The sequence below is a fragment of the Dioscorea cayenensis genome, chromosome 2 (assembly GCF_009730915.1).
Source record: "Dioscorea cayenensis subsp. rotundata cultivar TDr96_F1 chromosome 2, TDr96_F1_v2_PseudoChromosome.rev07_lg8_w22 25.fasta, whole genome shotgun sequence".
Classification (NCBI taxonomy): domain Eukaryota; kingdom Viridiplantae; phylum Streptophyta; class Magnoliopsida; order Dioscoreales; family Dioscoreaceae; genus Dioscorea; species Dioscorea cayenensis.
The window spans coordinates 22,431,120-22,443,242 of NC_052472.1; the positions used below are offsets into that span (position 1 = coordinate 22,431,120).

Consider the following 12,123-nt stretch of genomic DNA (forward strand, 5'->3'; position numbering starts at 1 on the left):
AATTTATAGACTAATAGTGCATCTGCTATGATGCATAAATACATTATATCATAAATAATAATAATAAAATTTATTGAATTTTCTTGACCAAGTATGTTGTTAAGGTGTTTGGTATTTGAATTGGTTTGGTCAATTTAAGCAGGTTGAGAATGACTTTTAAAATAATAAATTCTTGGTTAGTTGTGTTGTTATGAAAACACGGAGGAAAAAAGACAAGCATGACAGCGAAATAAATAAATAAATAAATAAGATACATTACTACTAATGTTTGATTATGAAGTTCATTAGAGATGGCTCCATTTTTCCAACTTTGTCTCTAAACAATGAACATGTGTATTAATTCTGAATTTAACTAAATTATAAATGCTCATGAGAAATTAAACATAAAATGTTTTTATTTTTAACACAAGAATAAAGAAAGAAAACACAAAAAACAATCATATATATATATATATATATATATATATAAATTTTTTGACCCATTAGTTTTCTAGTAAACAAGATTATAAACCATTTACGGAAAATTTATAGAAGAATAAACCTCTCTTAATCTATGTTATATATATATATATATATATATATCAAGACACACGTAAGAATTCGAATTCATAAATAAGCCATTAGTGGGGGGCTTTAAGTAATTATTTATTATAATAAATTAACATATTAAAATTTTAAAAATTAATATTTAATTAATATAATATAATATAATAAATTATTAAATTATTTTAATTTAATATTTAATCAATTCTATATCTTCTTTTAATTAATTTTTTAAAATTATTTTTATATTCTTTTAAATATTTATTTCAAATGTAGGTCACTTTTGTTTCCAAGGTAATCTACAATTTTTTAATTACAAAAAATTAAATTTATTTATATTGATACATTTCATTTTTATTTTTTTAACTGTAAATTTAAACTATATCTATTTTAAGTGATATTGAATCCTGCAAGCCATATAAAAAATTAACATCTCATATAAGCATTTATTAAAAAAATCAAATAAAAATTAGTTTTTACTAAATAAGTTAGAAAGGTCCAATTTTGAAATTTGACTTTAGACCTCCCAGTTGATTGTTATAAAATATTTAAATAAAAAATTAAATAATTTTAAAAATCAATTTAGTATTTATTTATTTATTAGTGTAATAACTAATATCAATCTCACTTTCACAGGGTATATTATAAGAGGATGCATCCTCTGCTAACGTTCACAGATTCGTAATCGCTGAGCGTTGATATGACCGCCGGATTAGTTCAATCACGGCGACACTCGTCTGATAATGAGCGATATCAGTTATACGTCTGCGATAAAAAGTAGGATCTGCTGGTGTTTTTAATCGAGCCATCCAATCAATCTCGATGACGATAACTAAATCAATCACGGTCGTCCAATCCTATTAAAATTACTGTACATCATCTGTGGACGCTCTACGAACGTCCGCAGATGATGTTTAGCCATATTGTAATTATATTTCTAATGAAAACTTTTAAAATTGTCAATAAAATATGCACAATTTTTTTTTTTTCACAAGGGTATGTATAAAATATAAAAATATAAATAAAGAAAAATAAATATATATATATATATTAAATAAATAAAATTCAAAGAAACCCCTTCCATACATCATCCTCCACCTTCTCTCTTTCTCTCTCTTCTCTCATCACTTTTACTTTGTAGAGAGTGAGTCATCTGAATTTTTAGAGAAAGAGAAAAAAAAAATTTTTGTTTGCTTTGATTCCTCTTCTTCTTTTCATTCTTATCTTTGCTTCCTTCCCTTTCTTTGCTTCTTCTTCTTCTTCTTCTTCTTCTTCAATCAGTGTTGCATCTTTAAAATTCGTTTCCAAAATCGAAATCTTTGAACTTTTTTTCTTCAGATCTCTTCTCAAGTTTCTTATCAAAAATCTAATCTTTCTTTTTCTCTTTTTCTTCTTGGCTTTTTTTCTGGTTCTCGTTCTTTGATTTTTCTCTGCTTTTTCTTTCTCTCGTGGATCCACCCAATAAAAAAAATTCGTTTTTGCTCATCGAGATGAGATCTTTGTAGCGTTTCTTTGGATCTATCTGATCGTTGATTCGACCTCGGAGGTGTTGGCCATGGTGGTGGGTTTTAATCCCTTGTGATTCATCACCAAAAGCTCGCATCTTGGCTGCGATAATGGCGGCCATGGACGTCTCCAAGTACGCGCATAGCCCTGTCCACAAAGCCGTGATCACCCGCGACTACGCCGCCCTGAAGCGCATCCTCGACACCCTCCCCTCCCTCGCCAAGCCCTCCGAGATCCGCACCGAAGCTGCCTCTATCGCCGAGGAAGACAAAGCCGACGCCATCTCCGCCATCATTGACCGCCGAGACGTCCCCAATCGTGAAACACCTCTCCATCTCGCCGTCAAGCTTGCTGACACCACCGCCGCTGAGATGCTCATGGCTGCTGGCGCCGATTGGAGTCTCCAGAACGAGCAAGGTTGGAGCGCGCTCCAAGAAGCTATTTGCACCCGCGAGGAAACCCTAGCCAAGATCATTGTCCGCCATTATCAACCCTTGGCTTGGGCCAAATGGTGCAGGAGACTCCCCAGGGTTGTTGCTGCTATGAAGAGGATGAGAGATTTCTACATGGAGCTCACTTTCCATTTTGAAAGCTCTGTGATTCCATTCATCTCCAGGATTGCTCCTTCTGATACTTATAAGATTTGGAAGAGAGGTTCAAATCTCAGAGCTGACATGACATTGGCTGGTTTTGATGGTTTGAGAATTCAGAGGTCTGATCAGAGTATATTGTTTCTCGGTGATGGATCGGAGGACGGTAAGGTGTTGCCGGGGTCTCTGTGTATGATTTCTCACAAGGATAAGGAGGTGATGAATGCCTTGGATGGTGCTGGAGCTCAGGCTAGTGAAGCTGAGATTCAGCAAGAGGTTACAGCAATGTCTCAAGCTAACATTTTTCGTCCGGGGATCGATGTTACACAGGCAGTGTTGTTTCCACAATTGACTTGGAGAAGGCAGGAGAAGACGGAGATGGTTGGTTCTTGGAAGGCCAAGGTTTATGATATGCATCATGTTGTTGTTAGTGTGAAGTCTAGGCGTGTGCCCGGTGCGCCGATGGATGATGATGAGTTCTTTGCTCCGGGCAATGAGAATGATACTGAAAGTGAGGATTATGAGGATATATTGACGGCGGAGGAGCGCAGGCAGCTTGAGAATGCATTGAAAATGGAGAGTTCTGATATGGTTGAAGATGGTGTTGCTGATGATTATGTGGCTCACCGACGTAGTTGTTATGAACGTAGGGAGATACCTATTGAGGGTGTGAGCTCTTGTACTAGTAGTAGTGGTGGTGGTGACGTTAGGAGTGATAAGAAAGGATGGTTTGGTAACTGGGGGAAGAGAGGGCAGAGTCAAAAGCCGGAGGAGCAGAAGAAGATGATGCCACCGAGGAACTCACTTTGTATCGATGAGAAAGTGAGTGATCTCCTTGGGGATTCACCGGCTAAGATTCAGAAGGGAAGGCATTCAATTGAGATTCCTATTAAGAGTGAGGATTTCAGAAAGGGTAGAGACAAGGAGTCAAAAAAGTCTGCTTCTAGTTCGGAAAATGCACACCGGCGCAAAGATAGTGGTAAGGAGAGTGAGTATAAGAAAGGCTTGAGGCCGGTTCTCTGGCTTTCACCAGATTTTCCTCTTCGCACCGATGAGCTTCTACCTTTGCTTGATATACTCGCGAATAAGGTTAAGGCAATCCGTCGGTTTGAGAGAGTTGCTCACAACAAAGCTTCCCAGCTGGGACTTTTCCTGTCAAGGTATGTGCTGAACTATATAATGAAAGCTTTTTGTTATTTTGCACTTTAACCTAATTCTTGAAGTAATGTGTTCTATAATTATTGTCTATAATGCTGATTGTTGTTGGATACTCTGACTCAATATATAATAATATATATATATATATATATGTGCAATTGAAGGACACGCTTGTATTTGTTGATTATTGTGAAGGAAATAAAATGAGCATGATGCTATTTGCTATCTGAACTTGTTTTCCATGATATACTACTACTTGTTATGATTATGTATATGTTAATTATCAGGACTGTTTCTTCATGACCTCGGTGTTTGTTAGGCTTTTGAATTTTATCAAATTACTAATGCTTCTAAACAGAATGTTCGACCTTTAGTTTGTTTTTGCTAAAAGTTAATCGACATTACCACCAATGAATAATTTTGTCCAAGCCAAATAAACTATTTCATTGATAAATTCTGATTTGTTGCATATATTTCCAGCTTCATTTATTCTGAGCCATTACTCTTTAAGGAAGAAAAAGACATGTTTTTGTGAATTTGTCTAGATCTGAAACAGATTGAAGACTTATCGAGGTTTTGTTCTTATACATTGATTGGTTTATGAAATATTTCAATGGTATCAATCTGTTGTTTTTGTTGTTCTTCAGTTGACTGTTCATTTTGTTTTTAGTGAGTCCTCTTTTTTTTCTTATTTTTACATTTAAGCAAGTTCTGGTTTTTTATTTGTCAGGAAACTGAATTTTGTTTTGACCTGTTTGATCAATTGTTCATGTTTTCAGGTTGCAATTCCGGTAGTGCCTACAATTCGAGTTATAGTTACATTTACAAAGTTCGAAGAACTACCACCAGCAGAAGAGTTCTCGACTCCGCCTTCAAGCCCCATTAGCAAGAGTCCGATGGTGCAGTCCTCGAGCTCCTGGTTTCAATGGATAAAAGCTCCTTACCGAGCCAATTACCCATCAACATTGGGGCCCAGCAGCCGTGTCGAAGATATCCAAGACCCCTTCATGATACCATCCGGTTACACTTGGATAACCCCGGAGGCGAAGAAAAAGCAGATGCAAGAGAGCAAGGGTAAGTCAAAGAAGGGAAGAACTCAACCGCAATGAAACTCATCGACAACGATCATTCTCCAAATCTGTGAACAATGAGCAGTGACTCCGACCTGATGCTCATCGGCATTCTCTGTCGGAATGTTGTGAAGTTACTAGCCACGAAAAACTGATTCGGAACTGCAGTTATGGGACAATGTTACTTCCAAGCAAACCCTAGTGAGGGGATGGTTTATGTAAAATCCTGTGAAAGTACTGAACCAAAATATCCATTTCTTATGATTCAAAATTACATTCATATGACATTTGTGATGAAATATGTTCAATTGTTTTTACTGCTGCTGAGAATTCATGAACTCCTTTAAATTGTTTCGAAACTTATTATTTCTGTAAACAAAACATGTAAACCATTGATGGTAATTTCGTCGTTTGATGATATAAAGATTTCCTGAAAATTAACACACAAACAAAGCATTTGTTTTTGGTTCATAGGGCACAGCCTTTTTCCCTAGAACCTGCTATATTTCCAAAGAAACAACATGCATAACAAGATGAAACTCAGAGATGCAAACAAGAAAAAACAGGAAGTCATTCTTAAAAGAGATGCAACTTCAGCTCCCAAACGCTCCATCGTAGACGGCTCTTTGATGATCTCAGGTTGCCACAACTGCAAAGTTATTCTGACTCCGGGATCTCTCATAACCACTTGGCTTCCAAGCACAACAGAGTTGGTCATACCCTGCACATTGTTGTTCACATAAATGTTGATGCAGTTAGAGTTGTTACTCACCGGTCCGACGACCATAGACGCGCCTGTGTTGCTCCCGCATGTACAACAAGAACATAAACCAGTAGAGCTGCCATTGAAATCCATTGAAAACAAGTAGTCTTCCTCATCATCTCTACATAACTTGTTTCGGAAATCTTGAATCTCAAGCAAAGTTAAGATTCTTGAGAATAAACATGACTTGCGCATTCAGTCATCTATGCAATCCCTGTTTGTAGACATTCTTTGCAGATTAATTGGGTTACAAGATGGGATTGGATAATGTACATATATTTTACAGATGCTCCTTTAATAATTGCGGTCATAGAACACTACAACCATTTTTCAGAATTAGTCTTACAGCGATTTCGAACCTTCATACATTAACAAAATGAATGCATGGCTGGTTGACTCTTGATGATTTGATCCTTCCTTGCATTCTCCTTCAAAAACTTCGCATGAGCGATGAAGATGATTAATAACGTCATCAGTACTCGGTTGTAATCCCTCAGCAGCGCCCGAACAGTACAGAAGATTCTCTAGTTGGTTAGCTGAGAAGAATGACAGCATTAAAAAATTTTCATCAGTAATAAATTTTTCAAAAACATTCAATCCCGATTCAGTATGTTATGTGGTCAATTCACAGAGAAGCATCTAATACACTACATACTTCGGGCACATTATGAAGATTCATATAGGTAGTGAAATAACCATGAATACTAACATTCCAACATTTGATGCACTTAGAGAAGAGAACAAATAGAGAAGAGAACAAATAAGTTTGCCATTAACAACATTTGAAGTGATTTAGATTAGATGCGTCAATTTGGAGAAGAATTCACTAAGAAAGTCAATCCCAAAAAGTCACATAATTTAATAATAACAAAAGGGGATACAGAGACTAGCTACTTATAAATGAATCCTAACATTTTCGATGAAGTTATGCAAACTCAGAGAGCAAAGCAAATTAAGAGCCATCAACAACATTTGAAGTGACTAAATTAGCTACCTTGATTTGAAGACAAACTTCACTCAGATAGGCATTCCCAAAAATTGCAGAAAATTTAAAAATACTAAAAGGGATTCAGAGAAACATCTTATAGCTAGTTGCACACTGTGTTTCAATTAGAACTCAATGGCTACAATAGGTTACAGACAAGCTGGCATGTTGTGTGTTTGAAATGGCAATACAACCTCAGATTCTTGAACTACAGTTAAATGCGAAGCTAGCCCAAAATTCTAAAATTAAAATAAGCACAATCAAATTGAACAACAGAAGTATATATCATGCATATATATATATATATATATATATGCAAACCTATGTGGAAAATTCACAATTGAGAGAATCGTGGGCGTTGAATCATTTCAGTATAAAATTCCCCTAAATATTTAATTTGGATAAGGTCAATTTAGTCTTACAGTCATTGGAGTTTTCAGCATAGGGAACCACATGTGAATGATAACAGCCCATTTGCTACATCCATATCTCAATCAAATTGCTGGTATCCAATAAGTGAATTGGATAGTATTGCACGCATTTTCCAAGTAGCCAACCTTTCTGTTGTCAACCATTCTTGCATACAGGTAACAATGCTAGCATGTTCCCACAACCCAACCAATCTAATATCGAACCTTAGGATCCTTCAGAACTAAATAAAAATAAACACTACAAGTTTTCAACTTTTAGACTATGATATGGCCACCAAGTATCTTACACCAATAAAGAGTCAAGGAGACAAGATTCAGTACAGTTTGTTCGAGGGCCTTGAGGCAAATACAAGCTGTAATAGCTATGATAACTTAAACAGTACTAATCAATTACAAAGCATTTCTGGAAAAATGGAAAACATGAATTGGATATGAAAAGGTTCAATTTGAATACTCATAACAACCTCCACAAGAACAAAATTTCTCTAGTATGTGAGGCTTAAAGTGTTAAATAAACAAAAGCAGCGAGTTTTATTTTTTCCCTCCCTAACAGGTCATCACTTTACAAAACTAATCCAGCATGCTTAGATTCATCACCAATAGATTATTGCCCAGAAATAATTACTATTTGACAAGTTCAGTAGCATGGAGAAAGCCAAACAAGGCAGTGTGATTAAATAGATGGGGAAAACGTCTGGGTGATCCAAAAATTCATACGTTTATTTTGTACAATAAGAAACCAACTCTTGTCATATCTAAAATGAAATTAAATTGCTAAATCTGGCCTCATGATTTCTGCTAATCACCATTGACTGATAAATGTCCATGTGAAAGTAATCTTGAGCATGAATACCACAAACTGATTACACTTGCTATTAGTTATTTACCACTTAGCTATGGATTTCAAGGTTTAACAATGTAAGGCTCCTCCTGTTATCAGTGTCTAAAGATACACTTCCACTTCTTAGTCATGTCATTGTAGTTCCCACAAAACAATGAACTCAATATGAGAACCCTCTTAACAAACAATCATCATAATATGTTCATAAAATATGAATGAGAATAAAAATAAATGACCCAACCAAATAGTTGTTTTTGATGTGGAAGGCAACATCCTAACGACAAAGCAAATTTTTGTATAACACAGCTTCTCTTCAGTGCAAATTAATTCTCTAATAGAGCAAATGTATAAAACTTTTGTGTGCGTGTTCTTTTTCTTTAGAAGTGAAAAACCAAGCCACACAGGAGGCAAAAGAATTTATATTTTACCATCTCATGTACAACATGATTAGAAGAATATTTGCTAGCAAAATGTCACTTTCAAATAGTCAAAAAGTATGTGAAACTAGGTAGGAAAACGGTAACAAAACTATATTTTAGATTAAAAATGAATCACATTGGAAGGTTTTTATGTGCCATGAATGCATAAAAAAAACTTGTTAAGTACCTTGTTTATTAGAATCAAACACTACGGTTTGCCAAAAGATGTTGTGAACCTCAATTAAGAGAATAGATTAACAACAAAATCGCAGTTGTAGGTTCCATGCCATACAGTTTTTGTCCGTGGCTACTTAAAAAGTTAAACAGCACAAGATGACCAGAAGAGTCGTATATGCAAATAACTAGTAATATACATTAACAGTAGAATTAGATTGGACGGGTTTTCTTCACTGTTATTAGGACACAGACACTTATCAAGTATCCAAGTATTGACTAATATCTTAGAATTGAATTTATAATGGAAAACACTGTATATGTGTGTGTAGCTTTTTTATGTGTTCGTGTGTGCGTGTATATACTAAAATTTAAATTAAAATATGATAAAATTATTATCATGAAAATCCCTCTTAAAAGATACGAATCAAATTAAAAGATACGAATCAAATTATAAAGATAATAAAGAGATGAAAAAATTATGAAGTTTTTAAAAACAACAAAGAGATAAAGATAATCCAAAAGTTAAAAGGTCCATACTGAAAATCAAAGAAAAATCACAATGGAGTGTCCAATGAAAAAGAAAAAAACCAAAGCCAAAAAATTTATTATCTAAAATAAACTCAAAATAAAGGAGGATCGCGTGGGGGGGAACATATGATCCACATGTTCCCGATATATCTAAACAGAAGAAACGCGTATGTTCTAAGTTACGAAATCAATTTTCCCATGACTTGAGTAACACTTGTTTTCTTGCGAACAAACTTTTGTATGTTGCGATCAAGTCGCATTAAGGCGTCAACTGTCTAGCCTTTGCTTTCTTGTCGTGCATTGCGGTCATGACAAACTTTTGTATGTTGTGAAATAAAATCATAGCATACAATAGTTTTCTTTCAATTTTCTTTCCATGACTAAACGACAATCCCAGGAAGAACAAGAGTTTTGTAAATTGCAAATGACTCATTGTAGATTACAAGTGGAATCGAAGAGTAGGTTATCTTCTCACTTACCATGTATGCATAAAGAACTTAACGTAGATTGTGCATGAGAATCATCCAATCTAGTTTCTTTTTTAATGTGACTATTTGACAATATTTTGTAAGATGAACCAAAAATTGTCTAAATCAGAAATAATTCTCCTTGTAGAATAATAGTAGAATCATCTCAGTAGTTGTGTATGAGAGACATACTATAGAACTTTCATCCTGGCACTACTAAACAACACCACAATGTGAGATGAAAAGAAGATTTTCAAAATTGCAATAATTGATATAAACTGGAATGCAGAAGAGCTTGAAGACTGAATTAACTATATGGGTGATGGAAAATATAAAGATTCAAATTATTACCGATATATGAAAGCAGGTGCACCACCATCATTTCTCCATAAAGAAGCACAGGACACTTGAAAATGCTACCAATACATAGGGAGCAGCACACTACACAGTTAGTTTCGCTACCCATTCCTCGCCTATCCCATAATCAATGCTCAATTCTCTGAGAGGAGGTATGTTTTCCATTGCAAAGATCATCAGATGCGGATAAGATGTATTATAGTGATCAAACAGGACACACTGCAGAAACACATTTGGGGTGCTGCTATGGCTCAAATAACTTGCCACATTCCTTGTCCTGGAGACGTCTATAGAGAAGTTCAATTCAGGCAAAGCAGGATAGCTTGGTTGCATAAAACCCGGGAAGACATCAGATATATCCCCCCACTCCATCCACCTGGCCGGAAACCGATTAGGCCACACCAAACCCGCTCCACTCATAGCAAGCAGCTCAGTTTGCTCCTTGGTGAGCACAATGCCAGTATACTCACAAACAAAAGACCCGGCACGAATCATATCCAGTGAACGAATACCCCAACCAGTCTCCTTAGAACGGAATATCTCCAGTTGATGCTTCAATCCCTTCTGGCTCACACGATTTGGGCAACTTGGAGGACACCTACATCCAGTCCCACATTCATAAATCAATGGTTTCCCTCTCGAAAGCAAGCCATTGGAATCATAAGGAAGCTCTCCCCCGTTCAATCTAGCACAAAGGCAATCCGTAGAACAATTGGTAACACAATCACAACCATTACCTCCAGCTAGAAGGCTCTTTTCTTCAAACACTGAAGGAGGATAGAGCGGACGAGCAAGGTACTCAAAGTAGACCGGATCCCGTTCATCATCCATATCATTGAACAGCATTACCGGGAACTTCTCCTTCTTCATTGAAATGTCAAGGCTCAAGTAACCACGAGGCCTCGCAGTCAAAGGATTCACCTTCAACTCTTCAGCAAGCTTGAGAATTCCAGTGCCCATCTCCTCCTGTCCTTCAATTCTAACAAGCCTGTACTTGAACACTCCGAACCCCGACTTCCCAGTATCAAACCAAGAGTCCACAACCTTGTAAAGCCCATCATATACATAGACTTTGTTCGTGGGGCTTCTGTCAGATTTAATCCCTCGAATGACCCTAATCTCAATACCATAAAGCCGGCTCTTTTCAAGTGCGAGGTTCCCACCTTCGAGCTTCTGATGAACGGAATGGCGGAAGTTGTTACGGTCGCGGCCGCCATGGCCAGTGTAGATAAGCTCCTCCCCACCATCGTCATCGTCCTCGTACCCTCCAGAGACGATGATGCTGGTGGCGACGGGCTCTCCGCTCGGGCTACGAGTGGATGGCACGTAGTCGATGCCGGCCTGAACCTGTCCATGGAGTCCGAGAACGCAAAGCTCCATCCGAAAGAAGAAGACATCGCCGATGCAAACACCAGGAATGGGACCAATGATACGCTTATCGCGATTGAGCCAGAGGTTCTTATCGGTCATGAGGGCCGCAGCCTTGAGGTCTGGGCGTGTCCGCCGGCCGAAGACCTCGGAGAACCCGTCGTTGCGGAGGAGGAGGAATCTTAGGGATTCGAAGGTGATACGCGTGTGGCGAACGAGATCACGGAAATGGATCTGATCGCGAACACCAAGAGAAGACACACGAACCATCTCAGACGACCTAGCCTTGCGCTTCTTCGAAGCAACGATAGCGGATGACGCCGGCGCCGCACTGGAGCCATCCGCAGGGACGATAGCACCGCCACTAGCGCCGCTTTCGATGGAAGAGAGGAAAAGGCGAGTAAGACGAAGGTACTCGGCGAAGAGAGCGTCCTCCGACGGGGAAAGCTTCTGGAGAGGTGTGTGCTCCTCCGGAGAGAGGAGGCATTCGGCGGCGTCGGCGGCTGTTGAGGCGGTGGCGATCGGGAGATCCTCCAAGGGCTCCTCTTTCGGCTCGAGCTTGACGAAGGGGACGATGTCGAGGTTGAGGTTGAGGTCCGGGAATGGCGACGGTGGAGGTGGATCCATGGAGAAGACGCAGGGACTAAAAAGAAATTAAAAAATTTTCAAGGGTCTTGGATGAAAATTGCCCGGCGATCAGGGACACGAAACAAGACATCAAAACCCGGCCATCGAGAGAATGGGGATGGATTTAGTGAAGACAAAGGACTGAAAAAATATTCATAAAATATTACAAGGACCTTTTTGTACTTTCACGCTGCCCCTGAGTTCGGGGGAACTCAGGGGGAACGGAGATGACGTGGCTCTTTGCTATTGGTTGCCTTTTTTGGGTTCTATGGGCCCCCACCGAGTCGCTGTTC

At 37.9% G+C, this 12,123-nt stretch overlaps 2 protein-coding genes across 3 annotated transcripts; one reads left to right on the forward strand and one right to left on the reverse strand.

The window, feature by feature from the left end:
- Window positions 1-2,015: 2,015 nt before the first annotated feature.
- LOC120276250 (ankyrin repeat domain-containing protein 13C-like) lies at window positions 2,016-5,147 on the forward strand. Its single transcript, XM_039282976.1, is given in 4 exon segments — window positions 2,016-3,746; window positions 3,748-3,774; window positions 3,776-3,799; window positions 4,577-5,147. Coding segments are annotated over 4 exon segments (1,968 nt in total). The 5' UTR covers window positions 2,016-2,159; the 3' UTR covers window positions 4,907-5,147.
- Window positions 5,148-5,418: 271 nt separating this feature from the next.
- LOC120276258 (histone-lysine N-methyltransferase family member SUVH9-like) lies at window positions 5,419-11,952 on the reverse strand. 2 transcript variants are annotated; one of them, XM_039282985.1, is made up of 3 exons: window positions 9,830-11,952; window positions 5,640-6,166; window positions 5,419-5,559 (listed from the first exon to the last, which is right to left on the reverse strand). In XM_039282985.1, the coding sequence occupies exon 1, from the start codon at window positions 11,828-11,830 to the stop codon at window positions 9,920-9,922; it is 1,911 nt and encodes a 636-aa protein (XP_039138919.1). In that variant the 5' UTR covers window positions 11,831-11,952; the 3' UTR covers window positions 5,419-5,559; window positions 5,640-6,166; window positions 9,830-9,919. The 2 variants fall into 2 exon arrangements, with proteins under 2 accessions (XP_039138919.1, XP_039138917.1); XM_039282983.1 differs by having other exon boundaries at window positions 5,505-6,166.
- Window positions 11,953-12,123: the final 171 nt, after the last annotated feature.

Excerpts from the sequence above, each read along its gene's own strand:
- LOC120276258 (XM_039282985.1), bottom strand. The coding sequence starts at position 11,830 with ATGGATCCACCTCCACCGTCGCCATTCCCGGACCTCAACCTCAACCTC.